Below are 19,119 nucleotides of genomic sequence, written 5' to 3'. Positions count from 1 at the left end.
TCACTCCAAAGGGAAGGTCTTCCGTCCCTTCTATCCTAGAAGCTGGGATCGCTTCTTTGAGGCAAGCTTTTCTCAAGCCCCAGCAAAGACTGTTTCTCCTTTTCCACTATTTCCTACCTCGCTTTTTACCACAAGTTGGTGCTTGGTAGGACATATATTTTGGTACTGTCCCGAATGGATAGGGCTGTCCATTCAGCTGTGAGATCATGGCTCCGACTGCCGTCTGACACCCCTACTGCATATTTCCACGCAAGGGTGAAGGACATCAGGCTCAGGGTTCCATCACTTAGATGGCTGATCCCATGCCTGCGGCTGTTCAGAATCCCGAAGTTAGAACTATCTTCTTCCTCTATCTGCAGAGAGGCTTTCTATAGTTCATTAATACAAGAAGACTTTAGGCAGGCTAAAGGCTGGTTCCATTATCAGAGTACCTTAATTGAGTCAGCATCCGCAGAACACAAGAGATAGGCATCTCTGCTGCACTGTTCTGTAGATTGTGCTCCTTTAAAAGAGTCATGAGTCATATCTGGTGCCTCCCAGCATGATTGGGTAAGGGATGGCACCAGACTCCTCCCTGGGTTCGAGTATATTGACCTTATCAGGACGAGGATCAATGCCCTGTCCACTCGAGCCTGCACAGCTCGATGGGGTAGTGACGACTCAAACTGTAGGGCTAGCTGCCACTACAGTGAGACATTCTTTCATATAGCCCAGTGTTGCTTCTGCACCCATGGGGTCTGTGTGCGAGGCATGATGCTGAGGTCTCCATTCTGAACAACCGCTTTAAGAACAAAGGTTGGTAGACCGCAGTGGAACCGCATTATAGGACCTCCATGGGTTTGCATAAGCCAGACTTAGTGGTTAAAAGAGATAGTGATATTTGGGTAGTTGATGCTCAGGTGGTGGGAACAGGGTGCCCACTAGCCTATAGCCATAATAATAAGGTAAACTGTTATAAGAATAACCGAGATCTAGTTAGTAAGATAAGGGAGGAGCATGGGGAAACTCCGAGGTTTACCAGCACCATGATCTCTTTACATGCCGTATGGAGCGCAGATAGCTATAAGAACTTAAAACAGCTTGGGCTTACATAGAAGGATATAAAAGTTCTATCCTTGAGGATCCTACAGGGCACACTGGTGGCATGCTGTTGCTACCAGAGAATGACTGATAACTAGAACAGGCATAGAGTAAAACACTTGTAAAGGCTTAGGCCTATATCAAGTCTGGACTTGATGTAATGGTAGTACTGCCCATAACTAGTACAAAGATTTAAAAAAAAAAAAAATGACCAGTGGTGTACCTCAGGGATCAGTTCTTAGATCATTGTTCAATCTATACATTAATGATATACGGAAGGATCTGGCAGGAGATGTTTGTTTGTTGATGATGCAAAAATAGGCAAGTCAATCAAGGATGCTGCTAATATCCAATTCATGCAGATTTAAATAAGCTGGAATAGTGGGAAAATGATAATGGCTGTGTATTCAATGTTAGTAAGTGTAAAGCTATGCACTTTGACATGACTAGATTTCCATTGGCATATTGTATTGGTGCGATTATTCTACAAGATCCTTAGTCTCATCAACTCTGATGAGACTAGGGATCTTGGGGTTATAGTGGATAGGAATTTGAAGTTCAGAGATCACATAACAAAAATTGCAAACACAACTTATAGGATAATTGCAATGTTATCACTGACAGGTAAGGAAGTCATTTTGCCTCTTTACAAGATATTGATATGATTGCATCGTGAGACCAAATCTGCACTAGTTTGGTCTCATGGTTTTGGAGGGGATAAAAAAACTCTGAAAAGGATACAAAGATTATACCAGGATTAGGGAATGTAGATTATGAGGACCCAATTGAGAGTATGTAGACTGCAGATGTTGGTAAACAGGAGAAAGAGGTATTGGGGGGGGGGTGATCATGACAGAGGTTTATAAACTTCTGAATGGGTGTCATAAGATATCATATGTTATATGGGGAGAGAGAACATGGAAGTTAAGATAGGGTAAGAGCTAGATTTTGCTCTTCCAGAGCAGTGGTGAGTGCATCCAGTATGCATAAGTTTAAAAGAAGGTATGACAACTAGTATGGTTGATGTATGGGCTCCTTTAATTTTTTTTTTTTTTTTTTTTTTATATCTGATCCACACATGAAAGACCACAAGACCTATAGCACACTAGTGCTGTGTGTAGGCAAGAGGAATTGAAGATGATGAGTCCTTTATGCTCTCTGGAGATCTCAGATGATAATAATAAAAAGATAACAATAAGAAAACTGTACCAAATAACTAGCTCACTATACACAATGTTCAAACCAGTTTTAACATATATTCTTCTGAGAATTGGATTGGAAATGTAGGTTGAAAAAAGAGATTACAGACCTGTGATCTGTAATTCAACAGATACAGATATAACAGAAAATATAACATCAACAGATATAACAGAAAATATTGAAAATTGAAAACAAGAAATTATCAATAGTATCTAATTGAAATTATGCAAGTAAGCATTCCAGAAGGCAGAAATTCAAGAGTTGAATATATATTGGAGATCTGACAAATAGTAGAGCAGTTCAGAAGAAAACTATAAGAAACTAGTAGTGAAATCTTAATTTGTGTTGCACATATGTCATGTGCAGCATGGTTCTTCTCCATTTGAAGACCCAGAGCATGTACATTTATTATATTGATTTGCGCTTTTGTTATTATATGTCCTTCATTAATTCAATTTTACCCGCCTAATGAAATTTCTTATTCCATAGGTATGGCCTTCCAGTTAATTTTCAAGCTATGTTATTGCATCCTCAGAAATCTCCAAAAAAATTACGTGAAGCACTTAATAAATTATACAGTCACTTAGATACAAGTATAGCTCAGGGACCTATTGATGTAAGTCTTTGAAAAGAGGTTGATCTGTTAAACATGTATTAACTGATAGAACTTAATAATGTATTAGACTTTGATCATAATTAAGGCTACTAATTTGTGGTAGAAAGTTGATCTTGTGCTCCACTGTTATTTTTGAATGATATATTTACCATCATTGCTTTGTGACACAGAGGAGTAATTGTTTTAGGTGTAAAATGCCAGTACCATAATATTCTCAGTGTAGGGCACTGAAAGTTATGATTCCATGAACTACAACTAATTTATCTAATCCATGCCACAAGATGCAACTCCCCCCCCCCCACACACACACAGTGCAACATGACTCATCACACTATAGAATCAATTTACATTGCTCCATAACCCAGAACGTGTGTGCTTTGGTCCATGCCACTCAGTATAGTAATCTACCATTTATCTGACCTTTAAGACACTTGTATGTCAGTGACTTCTGGTAGAGCACCATATAATTGTATACTTCAATTATTAGAACTTGCCATTCTAATTGAGAGGTCGGATAAATGATAGATTACTGTATATTTGTTGTTGTCAATAAAATCTTGTGGGGCTGCTGCTCTCTCTCTCTCTTTTTGTGTGTCTTAGAAACACTTTATAGGATTGCTTGTGGCTGTTTGTATTTCCATATACAAGTTCTTCTGTTTACTTCATCTGACAGTCAGATGAAGTAATCAGCCCTCTCAGAGAATGGCACCTCTTGTCGTATTTTAGGCTCAGCATAAAATACTGGGCTTCTATTTCTTCATCTCTTTGCCAACTGTGAACCAGGGAATGCCAGATTGCTGTGCAGCAGCAGCACATAGAGACATTTTCCTCTGAAATACTATTAGCACTTTCCCTGTACTCACTGTTTGTAATGCAGTCAAAATTACTTTCAAATAAACAGTGATCTTCTTTAGTGATCACAAAAGAGATATTGTGATCTATAAAGGAAACAATATCTTTCATGGATCACAAAATTTTGATGTAGTGCAGCCCATTTTTCTGAAGTTTGAGTTCGCTGACTTTTGATAGAATATATCAGAATGTGACCAAAAACTTTGTGCAGTTTTTCATAGTTAATATTTGACTATAATTTGCGGATGGTATTAGAAATTGTGCATAGCTATTAATGCAGTTTGAAAATACAGATGATGCTAAGTCAGATGATAGTCGGCAAGTGTGAAATGCAGTTCAGTAGCAATGAATAATAATGAAATAGTGATGAATAGTGGTGCCATAAGCATATGATTTTAGCGCACATTTGTAGAATGCATAGCATTAAGTTCCAGTGAGTGAATACTTGCCCAAAAATGGTTAAAAATATCTGCATGTGATGAGTTACATAAAGACTCACACTGAATCTTTGCCAGAAAGATTGTGTGTGTGTGTGGTTGTTGCTGTGAGAAGACACCGAACTTCCATTGAAAACCACATTAAATAACTTTATTAATAAAATATTTCAGATATAGTAATACCCCACATTATGATGCTTCGTTTTACAATCTGCCTCGTACAGCACCCCCCTCAGTTATGACCATTGCCCATTTATATGATGTTGCATTCGCTTATACAATGCTTTTAGTGAGATGATGCTCTAGTGAATCAACCAATGTGCAGTTTTCATGGATTGAAAGTTTTTTTACAACACCGTTGCTCACTGCATCTTTCTGTGTTTTGGTGTTCCTCTGTGAATTATAAACTATTTGTAAGTATTATTTTATTTTATTGTTATTAAAGATGGCAGATAAAATTCAAAGTGATGCTGTTGCCTCCATTGAAAAGAAGACTACATGTAAGCCTATTACATTACATATTAAGATCAAACTGATTAAATTTAGTGTGTGTAATGGCTTACGTGTCTTCTTTTCTGCAGCCTAAACTCTGTAACACAAAGATAAAGTTCTTAGTGAAGTGAAAAGTGCTACACTAGTTAATGCTGCAATTATCCATAAACATGACAATCTCATTGCTGAAACAGAAAAACTTTTAATTGTGTAGATTGATAACCAGACAGGTTGGTATGTTCCCTTAAGCCAAGCTGTAATTTTTCTCCTTGCAAAAATTCAAAATTTTTTTGTTTGCACATATCAGTCATATATATAACTACTTTAAAATGTTATTAAATCATTACATGCATGTTTAAGTGGTGGGAGGGGGGGGGGGAGAAAAAGGCAGTGATTTGTTATACGAGGTGGTCTGGAACCTAATGTGTCATATGACCTGTATTTCGTTTCATGTCTCATAAAACATCATCAATGTGGGTTGAAAAGCAATACTCAAAATTTAAATACAAATGTGTGAATGCAATCTTTTGACGTGCACAGTCACAAATTGCTATGATAAACAGTGCTGGAAATCATTATTAAAAAAAAAAAAAAATATATATATATATATATATATATATATATATATATATATTAGTTGATGATTAGTTGGCCAGCCTGGCTGGCCGAGTGGTTAGCGTATCTGCTTTTTAGCCACGAGGCTGTAGGCTCGAATCCTGCCATGGGCATGGATGTTTGTGATTGTCCAAGGAAATACTAGTGGTGGTGGTAAGTGGTGTTGGTGTAGTGCGGTCAGTTGGTGGAGACAGAATTGTAGAGTACGTGCCCTCCCTTGATGAGTCTTTGGACTCCCTGGAGGTGTCAAATAATAATAACAATTTCCTGAACTTTTATAATAGAAAAGCAATCGTTATGATTTAGGTTTGGCCAATGCAGTAGGACTTCAGCACTTCCTGTAATTAAATTTTGATATTTATAAATATTATTATATAGGAGTTTGGTGTTATCCCATGGCTAGTGTTGTCAGTTCCATGTTAAGCCAATCTCAGTTTGATATGGCTTCGATACTCCATAATATCTTTTTAACTGAGGTTCTTGTTTGACTGAAATAAAATAAGTTGCAATAACATAGAACACTGTAAGGGGGAGAGGTTGTAGTCAGCTTATTTGCTTGGCTGTCAGTTGGAATACCTTTTGTGCCCCTAGAGTTCAAAGAATAAATATGGTCAGAATGAAATAGATGTGCAGTCTTATTAAGCAAGAGATTTTTACAAAAATGAGAATGTGAAAGTTAGACTCTATGCATAAGAATGACATCAGTTATGAAAATTGTAAGGTGCAAGCCAGAATAGTTATAAGTATTGTACAGAAGGCTAAAAATGAGCATAAGAAGAAACAAGCTAAAGAATTCTATTATTATGCTGCTAGTAAAATGTGAAAGAACAACTCTACTGAATGAGGATGGTTTGTGGGTAATAGCTGTAAAAGAGATTGTTCAGGTAATGAGTAACCATTTTGCTAATCACTAACTGCTTTATGAAGCTTAATGTTACCTCATGGAGGTATTAGAGTTGTTGCATAAACTGAATAATAATAATTCAATAGGGACAGATGGGATATCAGCATGGATGTTCATCTGAACATCCATGCTGAGTGTTCAGATGAATTCGCTGTGCCTCTTACTGCATAATTTGACTCTCAGTACAAGGAAGAGTGCATAAGTGTGGTGCAAAGATGATTATAAGAACAGATTGAGAATTTGTAGACTGCGGACACTAGCACACAGGAAGCTTAATAGAGACATACAAACTTCTGAAAGGGTCATACAGGATACCAGTAGATGGAATTTTACATTTTGTGGGGGATGGGGTAGAGAGGACAAAAGGGCATTGGTGGAAATTGAGAATGAAGAAGATAAGAGCTAGATTTTTCTCTCATACAGTGGTGCATGATTGGAATGATTTGCCTTTGGAGGTGGGAAGTGCAGGTAGTATAAATGAATTCAGGAAAAGTATGACAGCTGATGGGGGATATGTGATCTGCCTAAATGAGTTCCTGACTCCCAGGAGGTTTGTGGTAATAATAATAATAATCTAAGGAATACCAATTCACTAAATATGTCCTTAGAGGATGCAGAGAGAAACTTTTTTTTTGGTGGGGAGGGTATAGATAGTTCTTGGAGTGTAACTGTTTAAAAGGGGCAGTTTGCTGGATAGTTTCTATTTTTGTATAAAGAGATTCTTCAGCAGAGCAGGGCTCTAGATACCAAACATTTAAGAATTCTATGTTTTTGTAAAGGGCAGTCTGCTGAAGCATGATGGATGTAGCAAGGTAAATGTAGGTTTGCAGCAGACAAAGTAGGCACCGACCCATCAGTTCACATTTAAGAAAGATATTCAAAAATGTTCTTCCTGGCAGTTTCTTTTTCCAAAGTAAATATTATCTTAGGATGTACAGGATTAATTTCATGTAGAAAGGAGTGTGACTATTGCCCTTTGGAAGAAAACACGATGTGTGGTTTTCCAGTTAGCAGACATGTCATCCAGTTAGCATAGCCAAAGAGATTGTTTTGGATTAAAATTTACAAGTTTTTTCTTCTACACTTCTACACAGATAAAAATTTGTTAGATTTGGGGATAGTGTGGAATCTGTGGCATTTCATTCTAACTTATTTGTAAAGTTTATATCTTTCTGGATAAAATATCTGGAGGTGATAGTAAATTTGAATAAATCTATAATGTCCATTGAAAATTCTTCAGATAAAATTTCTATCTTGGAATAACGAATTGGCAATAAAAAGACACAGTGTTGATAACTAACTGTCATATCTTAGGATCCAAGTTTTATATCTTATATTTTTGAAAGAAATTGTGGAATTTTTTATGGTAGAACCAGTGTTCAGTTAGTGGACAGATAAGGTTAGATTAAATTTAGAAATTTTGTAGGTCCGACTGGCTATGGAATCAGGATAGTTGTAGTTTAGGTGAGTTGCAAATCCTGGGAGATCTGGTGTATGTTCTGATTTTCTATAGTTGCTTGATCTGTGGAAATGGTCTTATCTGATAATTTGTTAATTTTATGTAGCCTATAAATATTTCAGTCTTGTAGAAGTAAATTAATTTTTCTATTATAAGATTTAGTGTCCAATACAACTGTGATATTGCCTTAATCTTTGTGATTGTTCCTTTTTAGTGGCCACTAGGCTTTTAGTTCTGAAAGAATATTCATTGCAGGTAGTTTGAAATGATAGATTACTTTGGTGACTTCACAATAGTTTATTAGCTGCTTTAGTAGAAAAATATTGTTTTCTGTATTATGTAGAGAGTCTAAATTAGGACCTTGTTTTGGAGCAGTAGCAGATTTGTGGTTCTGAGTCAGAACATTCAGTTCTATCTTTTATCTATAAGATGTTTAGTAGCATTGTGATGAGATCCATCCTATAATGTTAATTATGTGAGATTAATATTAATAGTATTTCTTTCAAAGAGTCTAGTATTGGCCTTTTTTTGATATATTGATCACTATATATAATAATTCATGCTGTTGATTCCCTAAAGACTATTGTAAAGATACTTACGGAACTTTCATGATTATTTGACACACATAACCCAACCACAGTAAATAACTGGCATTACAGTTATTTCATTTTTGTCTTGTAAAACATCTTCATGGGAGTTGATGAACAATACTAGAAATTTCAATACAAGTGAACAGTGAAATGAATGCATTTCAGTGAAGTCTTAGTAAGTAACAATAATAGAGAGAAGTTGTCTTCAGGAAAAGATATCAGCTGGCAGATTTGGTTGATTGCTTTAAAGGTGGCAGTGAGTCAGAATTTTTTAAAAATCTTTGCTGCATCCTGAAATTTTTTTATGTACAGCAGGAATCTGTGAATATCTTCTTCACTTGAAGGATGTAGAAGAGAAACTCAAATGTTTTTTTGGTTTTTTATTTGGGGGGATAGTTATTGAATTTTAACTGATTAAAAGGGCATGTTACTTGGTGCAAAGTGATATTCCATTATAATGCACACATTTCACTGTCGAGTTGTATTATTCAGATTTCTGGATCTGAAGATGTAAAACAAAATATCTGTAATATTCTGATTAATAAAGTTATTTACTGTGGTTTACATTTGAATTGGCTGGGAACTCATAGCAGGCAAGCTGCAGAGTGTCAGCTGTCTTTGGACTGGCTGTTAAAATGACTTAAGATACAGCAGCTAAACAATCACAAAATTGGCTATCATCCAATTAACCATGCGAAACACAGACTCTCACAATTCACCTATAGAAGATTTTTCTGTGTCTGGTAGAAAATAGGTGGTATTATCCATTACAATCTTCTATCCAATGATCACAGAGAATATCTTCACAGCTGTCGCAGATTTATAATGCACTACTACAGAAACAGCCTGGGCTGTTTAACTGCAAAGTTGTGTCCCTTCAAAACAATGGTATTGGTATCCAGGTATCCATATAATTTAGACATCTGGCAGTCTGATTATCATATTTTTCTTACTATTAGACAGTATTACGCATAACCAACAATTATTTTTCCCTCCTAAAATTGAGCAGTTTTTATAAGTGTAATATAACAATTGTATCTATTTTGGCAAAGGTTATAGATAGATTGTGAAAGTGCTCCTTTTTCTAAATAAAGTACTTTTACTTGTTTATTACAAATTTTTTAATGTTATCCTAAAAAATACTGAGTTAAGAATCATAACTAACTTTAATATTAAATTCTTGTATTTCCATGCCAATATAATTTGATTTGATTCGTCTTTTCTCAGCAGCAGAATTTTCAAATCACTGATTAGTTGAGCTCAGCACCAAATTAAAAGAGATCCACACGATCTCAGTTTCACTCAGAACTTTTAAGACTCCAAACACAAATCTGCTCTTGTTTACTTAAAATAACAATAGATCTTCATTATCCTTTCATTTAATGCTCCTGAAGCATTCCCCCCCCCTAGAGATTGAAAAACTGTGCTAAACCTAGTTTTACACACACACACACACACACACACACACACACACACACACACACACACACACACACACACACACACACACACACACAGTCTATCAATGTATATAGAAAACTTATGCACACAGGCAGATACATTCATAAACTTTCCTACCACCACCCCTCTCAACAATATGGCATTATTAAAATGCTAACCAAGAGAGCCCACAATCTTTGTTCCAGTGGAACTGCCCTTTCAGCCAAACTCTCACACACACACACACACACACACACATCTTCCTCGCCAATGGCTACAGCGATTACAGTATTAAAAAAAATAATCAGTTCCTCCCCCACTCCCCAGCCATCTCTTCAGAAGGAGTTCAGAAATGCCATCACCATATCCTACGTCCATAGCACATCGTAAAAAATAGCCAAGATCTTAAAAAAGTACAACCTCCACAAAGCTTCACCATAAACTTGCTACCCTTATCTGTTCTACCAAAGATCAGCTCCCTCCTGTCTCAGTGCCTGGAGTTTATAAAGTACCCTGTTCCTGCAAGCTGGCATACTTTAGACAGACAGGTAGATCAGCAACCATCTGTTTAGGAGAACACAAATCATACATCTACAATCACAACTATGGTTGTCTGGCCTGGCAGACCATGTTTTGGATACAACCCACAAGATCTCCTGGGAAAAAAACCACCATGCTACACCACAGTAAATTCAAAAAAGAAAGACTATTTTTAGAATCTGCAGCAGCACTCAGATATCAACTGAATCTAAATAAATATGGTTGCATTAAACTTCCAAAAATTTGGGAAACATTCATTATCAGAGATCCCACCTTACATTCTAGGCCACCTACAATCGCCCATAAAGGGCACACCACCTAGATAGGACTTTAGTCACCCATGTGTTTGGCTTAGTATTGTGTTGTATTTTGAGTGTGTGTTACATTAGTTTTTTGTAATCCCTGAAGATGTCTCAGTGAACTGAGACGAAATATTGGAAGTATTAAAATCAGTCCTTTCCGAGTGCTATATATATTCCATTAAGCCTCCAACAGTTTACTGTGAGGACATCTCACAGCACTTAAGCCTCATCCATGGCTGTCTATCAGTAAATTGTCTGGACACTTTACAATTGATACCAGCAAACGAACCCGAATATTGGGAATGTCCACCGTTGGCTTTGATCACCTCTCCTTTGAGGGAGGCTTTCCACCAACGTGTGGCAGACATTAAGTGGAATTTGTCTCTGTTCCTCCATCCAAGCAGCACCGAGTTCAGTGACAGCTTGAGGACATACTGCTCTGGACCTCAATCGCCACTAAAATTCATCCCATAGGTGTTCGATGGAGTTGAGGGCAGGACTCTGTACATGCCAGGGCAGTCATTTGACATCCATCTCTTCATACCATTCCATAACAGCTACAGCTTTGTGGCATGGGACATTGTCATCTTGATAGTAACATGTGTCTGTTCCATAAAAACTCCACAGTGTAGGCATCACCCGATTATCCAGAATATCAAGGTACTGAGCTACCTTCATGGAACCACAGACAACAACCAGTGGTCCCACTCCAAACTAGATGAATGCACCCCACACTATTACTCCTCCACAACCAAGCTTTACTGTGGTAACAAGTGTTCACCAGGCTGCCTCCACACCCTACCATCAGACTGGAACCTTGGTTTCATCGCTCCAGAGTACTGTTTTCCACTGGTCATTTGTCCAGTTCACACGCTTTTTGCACCAGGCCAGACGAGCCACCTTGTTTCTTGTTGTGATGTTCAGCTTGTGTGCTGCTGCTGCTGCTGCTCTTCTATGAAAATTCAGTAAATGGAGTTCTTTTCATACAGTATTAGTACTCACCAGCACTGCCCTGGCACTCTGGAACTCATCACGGATGGTCTGTAGCCGGTTTTGTGTGCCAGTCATTTTTGGTGACCACCCTGGGTGTTTTCCTGCACTAGTCTAGAATGTCTCCATTTGTTGATCACACTCCCAACCGTTGATTTGGATGCTCCAGTTGAGCAGCAATGGCAAGTGTGAGAGCCCGCGATGACATCTCTCTCGAGGTCACTAAGTTCACGTGACAACATTAAAAAATATTTAATGTTGCCATACCACCTGTATTCAACTGCTATGATGCTACAGTTTTTATGTTATTAACAAACCTGAAATGTTCCATAACTTCAAATAACAGGGGTGTCTGGACCATTATTAGTAGACTGTGTGTGTGTGTGTGTGTGTGTGTACACACACACACACACACACACACACTTACATATCTAGATTTTTTTAAATATGACTCAAAATAAATTGTTATACTTATTCAGTCTTTTTTATTTCCCTTTCAGGATATACCTGGACTGAATTTAAGTCAGCAAGAATATTACCCATATGTATATTTTAAGATTAATATTGATATGGGAGAGAGTGGTCCAGGTCATTGATTGTGTTTTAGGAATTAAAATAGGCATCATTAATTTGCATCCAGAGCATTGTAAGCTTAATTGAAATCATTCCGAGTAATTTCTGTGATGGTACTGAACTGTCTTGCAAATACCAGTGATTGCCCTTTTCCCTCATCTATATAATACATTTCCACACTGGTGTTTTCTGTAACTAGATTATTAAGTATAATTATGTTGAAATATTCCTTCAGAATATATGGTGTGATTGTATTTATGAATAGATAGAGGATGGTTGTCATTTCTCATCATTATATCATGTAATATAAGATTAGTGCATTTTAAATTGTTTAAACGAAGTGTAAAAAATATATTTAATGTAATAAAACTGTTCCATTAACTGAGTTATTTTTTTCTTTCATAGATATTAATCATTTAGTTCACTCCTGCTATTTTAAATCAGAATACAGCAATCTCTCGATTAATGCACCCCCGATTAGTGCATTCTTTTTTTTGTATACCAAATTCGATTAGTGTGCCTATATATATCTTGAAAATAAATTATACCGATTTTAAAAATTTTCAGTCTATACATTTTTTATGGCTAACTATTTTAAAAAATCACTCACCAGGATGAAATAATTTAGCTACTAATTTAAAACATTTTACAGAGTTATTTTTTTAATGGCATAGTACATTATTTCTATCTACACTATGTTCCAAATTTAATGTTTAAATTAATGTTGTCTGATAATTACATAGCATTTTGATGATCATATCTCATGCCTCCTTTGCAATTGTTTTCCTTACTTTTTTTATTTTCAAGTATTTTCCGAATCTTTCATCACGAGTAAAAGAATTAGTGAGCAAAAATGTGGAAGTGTGAAAATGATTCGAAAAGTAATCTCATTGGAAGAAAAACTTGAAATAATAAAGAAAATGAACACGGCTAGTCCAGAGCAAAAATAGGACAAGAACACAAAAATGGGTGAATCAACTATAAGAGCAATTTTAAGCAAAACTGCTGAATACATAGAGAAAGGTTAGGTTGCTTCAAATTCATCATGCATGCACTTGAAATCAAAGTATTATAATCATTGAATTAGAGAGACGTCTTTCTACATGGATCGAAGATTGTAACCTAAAATGGATCCACTGACCTTATTAAATCAAAAGCATTAAGTCTCTTTGCATCCTTGAAAGAAAGGGCTATCAATGATGGAAAAGAAGAATTCCATGCTAGTGCTGGGTGGTTTGAATGTTTCATAAAGAGAAATAGCCTACATAATGTTCTAATCACAGGCGAAGCTGCAAGTGCATATAAGGAAGTGGCCACAAATTATCCAGAGATTTTGAAGAAAATTGTGGACGAAGGGGGGCTATTTTGACCAATAAATATTTGATGTCGATGAAACCGGCCTTTTTGGAAGTGAACGCCTTCCAAGACTTTTCTGGCCAAATCAGAGAAATCTCAGCATGGTTATAAAGTCGCAAGGTCGAATGAAATTACTGCGAGCAATATGCAAGCCATTTGGAAGCACATTCTTCCACGTTGTGCAAATGATTTTAGAGACTTTTCAAATGAATCTAAGTCGATTAAATCTCATTCTGAGAAATTGAGTGATTCCGACCTGCCAAATTTAGATGCACAGTGGGAAGAAAGATCCTGAAGAAAATTTAATCACTGACAAGTCCAAAGAGATTTCACAGAAACAAATTGAAATATTTTTCTATAATAAAATTAGTTTAATCCTTTATCCAAGTGTGAGCAAACAAAGTTTGCGCCTGAAAGTATCTTCAGGACTGGGGTAAGGTGGTACAACACCAGGACAACTTGTTGCAAAGGTGGAGCAAGCTACTAACACCCATAGATGACCTGCTAATGCTTCTTCCTGGTATCTCCACTTGGGCCTGGCTCCCACTGAAGAGACCTCAATAAAGGTCGAAACTAGTCTGGGTAGTGTCCCTTCCCTTAATGCATAACATTAGACATATCCGCAAGGAGATGTGTTTTGAATTATAGGAGATACTGAGATAGGGGTGTTGGTAGCTTGCTCCACCTTTGCAACTAGTTGCCCTGATGTTGTACCACCTTACCCCAGTCTTGAAGATACTTTCAGGCGCAAACTTTGTTTGCTCACACTTGGATAAAGGATTAAATTAATTTTATTATACTCTAACCAAGTGAAAAATAAACTTTCAACATCTTTCTCTAAATCCAGAGTAATTTATAAAAAAAAAAAAAAAAGGGTGGCACACCATTTGGCAACTCCTATTATAGATAGAGATGACCTGCTAATGCTTCTGCCTATTACTTCTCCACTTGGGCCTGGCTCCCACTGAAGAGACCTCAATAAAGGTTGAAACTAGTCTGGGTAGTAGCCCTTCCCTTAATGCATAACATTAGTCATATCCGCAAGGAGATGTGTTTTGCATTATAGGAGATACTGAGATAGGGGGTGTTGGTAGCTTGCTCCACCTTTGCAATTAGTTGCCCTGGTGTTGTACCACCTTACCCCAGTCCTGAAGATACTTTCAGGCGCAAACTTTGTTTGCTCACACTTGGATAAAGGATTAAACTAATTTTATTATACTCTAACCAAGTGAAAAATAAACTTTGAAATATTTTTCGTGCAACTGAAGTTGTTAAGCAGCAATGCTTAGAGGCTGACCTTGATGAAGAGAGAAGCAGTAAAATTTGCAGAAGAGGCAATAGGACCATACCGTCAGTTGTATGAAAAAAAGAAACAGAATGCCTGCCAAATTACGTTAGCTGAATTCTTTGTTAAGAAGCAGAATAATAAATTTATATTCTGAATATGTTTTATTGTCTTTCAGCTTCATGGTTTTCCTTTAACTAGGCCCTGAGACATAACCTAATTTGTTTATAAAAAAATTAAGGGTCTAAAAAGAAATTTGAGGAATTATACTTTTCCCCATAGGTTATTATATTCGTATTAGTGCGTTTTCGATTAATGTGCATGTTTTAAAGAATGCATTAGGCGCATTAATCGAGGGATTGCTGTACATCTCATGATTGATTTCACAACCGTTTCAGCTTTTTTTCTTTTTCTTTTGGCAGTTACAGAAAGCTTACAGTAAATGCTAATTAAAGCCTTCAGGAATTTTTGTTCATTTTGAATAACAGGAACATTATATTATACTTGACAAGAAATTATATTCTTGTTTTAATTCTTTACCTAAGCAGAAGCAAAGTTTGTATGTGAGATTATATTGTCATGACTAGTCTGCTTGTATATAGAGGCTGTTGACTACACATCATCTCAGTATCTGTCAGTCTTGGGCGTGGACAGCAGAGTCCCTCCCCCCCAGTTTATCTTGGGGGGGGTTTCATCCTGCAAGCAGGCACACTGTAGCCTGTGTGTTCATGGGGCTGGGATTAAGTATTATATCCCTCATTAGGAGAGCTCAACCAGTCATAAGGGGTGGTTGAGGAATGGGGAAACCCCACGTGAATAAAATAAAATAAATCTCAGTATCTCGCAATACAAAAACATTATGGAAACAGTCACTGCTCAGACCAGTTTTGAAGTTTATTAAGATCTCACCAGTAGGAGTCAGACCTGGAAGATATGAGAATGAAATCAATGCAGATATTATCACCATATTATAAAATAACTTGGATCAAAGAGAGCTATAGAAAGATTTTCTGCTTGGTTACCAAGTATATTCTACTTGACAAGAAAATCATTTCTTGTTTAATCCTTTAAATGGTAAGAAAGCAAATTTTGTGCTTGAAATATCTCCAGGATTAGGCTACTGGTATATAGAAACTATCGATAATGCATCAATTGCTTCAGTGTTCCATCATGCACAGCACACTTTCTCTAGAATGTGTATATTATTATGGGTTGTGGAAAGGCCACTACCCAGCCCAGTTTCAACCTTCATTGAGGTATCATCAGTGGCAACTAGACTCAGGAAGAAATTTATGAGGTTTTTTTAAATTTATTTATTTTGTTGTTGTTAAGTCCATACACAAGAGGTTGGTTGATCAACCTATATTACATTTGTATTGTATATAGGTAGTGGGTTGGGAAAGGAGAAACTTGTTTGCATTTCATTTACAAGCCTGTATATTGTATTCCTTGGAAAATACATCAAGGGGAAGACTGTTCTACATTACAGCAGTAGCAGGGATGAAGGAGGAGGAAAAGAAACTTGTTCTGTCGGTTTCAAAGTGTACTGAAAGGAAGTTAGGGGGCAGTTGTATGTGTTCCAACAGGCTTAGTACTAAGTGGGGGAAATATTGATGCTATTTCAGATGAACATTTGTCATGGAAATATTTATAGAATACACAAGTTGCAGAAACCAATCGTCTGTGTGAAAGTGGTGGTGGTGGTGGTGGGGGGTTGGTAAAAGATGGATTATTTATCAATCTAATTGCTCTCACCTGTATTGAGTCAAGCATTTTGAGGGAGCTTTTAGAAGCCCCACTCCGAATGTTAGAGCAGTATTCAATAGCTGGGCGGATTTGTGATTTGTATAAGGTTAACAGCTGTCCAGAGGTGAAGTAACATCTAGTTTTATGGAAGCTGAGGATGCAGAGGTTGTGATATGTTTATGCCAGGAGATGTTAATTACAAGAGAAATCTCATCTTGTCTGGAAATTTGAGTGTTATCAAAAATAATACTGGGTGAAAATGTTTTTTTTTTTTTTTTTTTTTTTTTTTTTTTTTTTTTTTTTTTTTGTGAGAAATAAGACAAAGTTATCTGATCACCATTGGAGGATAGCTTGGAGATCAGAATTGAGGGCAGTGGTGGTTGATGTTCTGAAGATTGAGGTGAGTTGTGTAGAGTAAGGTTAATCAAATGAAAAGGAGGATTGCAATGTGCTGTCATCTGCCAACCCTCTTCCTTCTGATATACAGAAGGAAGAAGATTGCTGAGAGAACAGAACCTTGTGAATCGTGGCATTAGTTGGATGGAGAGAATAAGGAACTGTCTACCATCACACATAATGTGTGTGTCCAGAGAGAAAGCTGGCAATCCAACTGCAGAAATCCTGAGAGAGTCCAAATGATGGGAGTTTTCTTAGCAAGCCTTTGTGCCAGACCTGGTCAAAAGCTTTGGAGATATCAAGTGCAACCACTTGAGATTTGCCAAATTTCTCCATGGCATTTGTCGAGAGATGGGAGATATATGAGAGTAGATTTCTTGTTGATCGGCAGCGACAGAATCCATACAGGTTGTCACTTAATAGATGGGTGCATTGAAGGTAGTGTAGGAGTTGGGAATTGATGATTTTCTTCATCACTTTAGATAGGACTGAGGTGAGTGAAATAGGACGGTTAGATGGCAGATTTTTGTCGCCCTTCTTGGGAATGGATTGAATATAGGTCAGGGAGCTCATACATTCACTATGTATTTGGAAGGGTAATTGGTGAGGAAGAGATCTAAGGTGTTTGGGGAGTGGTTTGGGTTATCTGGTATTCTGGTCAGCATGTGAACAATTCGTGTAAGGTCATTAGCAATGGCAAAGGCTTCAGCATCTCTGCCTGCAAGAGCTGTGCAACTGGAGGAGGAGGAAAGCCAGTTGGTGCTGTGAACATTAAAATCTTCTAGGATGATGATTTCATTGTTAGGAGAGTTGGACTGTAGAAAATCTTTGACCAAAGAAGGTCAAAGTTAGGCGATTCTAGGTTAGATTAGATGTTCTCTGGCAAGGTATGTCAGAGCAGATTTATGCTCAGATGTCATCCTTGGGTCGAAAGGAGTGTAGTTTGGAAGGTTGAGATGAATAGTGCTGGGGGAGGTGAGATTTGAATTTCTGCTAAAAAGAGTAGGTGGGGCTGGTGGACTGAAGATGGTAGTGGACACTATTAAGGTCGGAGACCCGGGATATTAGTAAAGTGGATATACACAGTTCTGTGGAGGTATATATTTGACCTCAAGGGGTCGTGCATATTTCCTATGCAGTGCCTGCATACTAGTCTCTGTGGCGGTTGCTAGTGGTATCACTTGATTTTTGCACTAATTTAACTTTGTAGTCGATGATCTGATTGTTGTCTGCAGTTTGCATTTTTCTTCAAGTTGTTTTCGAAGATGGTGCCCTTGTTCCCTCTAGGCAAATGTTAAGTCAGGGGTTGACCAGGTATGAGTGATTGGGGGCAATTGTCCTCGTACTTGTTATTTATCACCGTTATTAATTTGGATGTGCTTGTCGGTGTGTCACAGGTCACTTTCATTAGACATGGAAAGCTCGTTCCGTCCTTTCTTTTATTTATGGGTCCAAAACGATGCCATCTGACAATATTTCTGGGATGGAAGTTGCATTTTCCTGCTAATTTGCTGATGTCTTCTTTTAACGATTTAACATTTTCTGTTGAAAAGTTCAAAATGATGGCATTGAGCCTCCTGTTTTCAGCCTTGATTAGGACACAGAGTTCATTAGTGAGCAAGGCTGCACTTGTGATGCGGTGCTGATCATCATGTAGCTTGAGCTTAATTTCCAGCATTTAGATTTTGAAAGAGAGGCTTCGATCATAGTATTAAGGTGTTGTTCAAGGTTTTCGACTCATTTGCCTAAGTTTAGAAACTGTTTTTACAGAAGGAAGGCACAGCAAACAGAAAAAAGGTTGGTTGAGATCAATGCAAAGCTTATGCACTGATTCATCTATTTCTGCACAGGAAACATGTAAACAACAGAAATCGCACACCACACCCTTTTTTTACTGATAACTTTGGTTTTACAGCTGCAGCACTTCATATTGTCACTGGGTTTGTCTGCGATCGAAGGTGCTCTTTCATCATTCGCCTCCTTTGTTGCCACCATCTTTACTTTGTATGGTAGGCATAGCAGGTGCTTGCATGTGGCTGTTTTTTTAATTGTAAGGATAACTGATTTGATGGACTATAGATACTTATAGGTTTGTGCAGAATTAACTGACAGTGAGTACAACTGTTAGTTTTGTGTTTACTGATTATTTTGCACAAAAAACACAATAACCATTGTATCGATGCAGGAATCATATATTTTCCATATACAAGTAATAACATATTGTATCGCCATATTATTATTGAATA

General features: G+C 37.2%; 1 protein-coding gene across 1 annotated transcript in view; it reads left to right on the top strand.

Moving 5' to 3' along the window:
- Nucleotides 1–12,475, top strand: part of Vha44 (V-type proton ATPase subunit Vha44) — a 147,845-nt gene extending 135,370 nt beyond the window's left edge. Inside the window, exons 12-13 of the mRNA XM_090402018.1 lie at nucleotides 2,770–2,896; nucleotides 12,018–12,475. Coding sequence (XP_090258144.1) covers nucleotides 2,770–2,896; nucleotides 12,018–12,113 — 223 coding nt within the window. The 3' untranslated portion in view covers nucleotides 12,114–12,475. The remainder of the gene's footprint in view (nucleotides 1–2,769; nucleotides 2,897–12,017) is intronic.
- The last annotated feature ends 6,644 nt before the right edge of the window (nucleotides 12,476–19,119 follow it).

This window comes from Typopeltis vanoorti, chromosome 12 (genome assembly GCF_054136105.1).
Source record: "Typopeltis vanoorti isolate ZY-2024b chromosome 12, IOZ_Tvanoo_1.0, whole genome shotgun sequence".
Classification (NCBI taxonomy): domain Eukaryota; kingdom Metazoa; phylum Arthropoda; class Arachnida; order Uropygi; family Thelyphonidae; genus Typopeltis; species Typopeltis vanoorti.
This window is presented reverse-complemented; position numbering and strand designations above follow the sequence as displayed.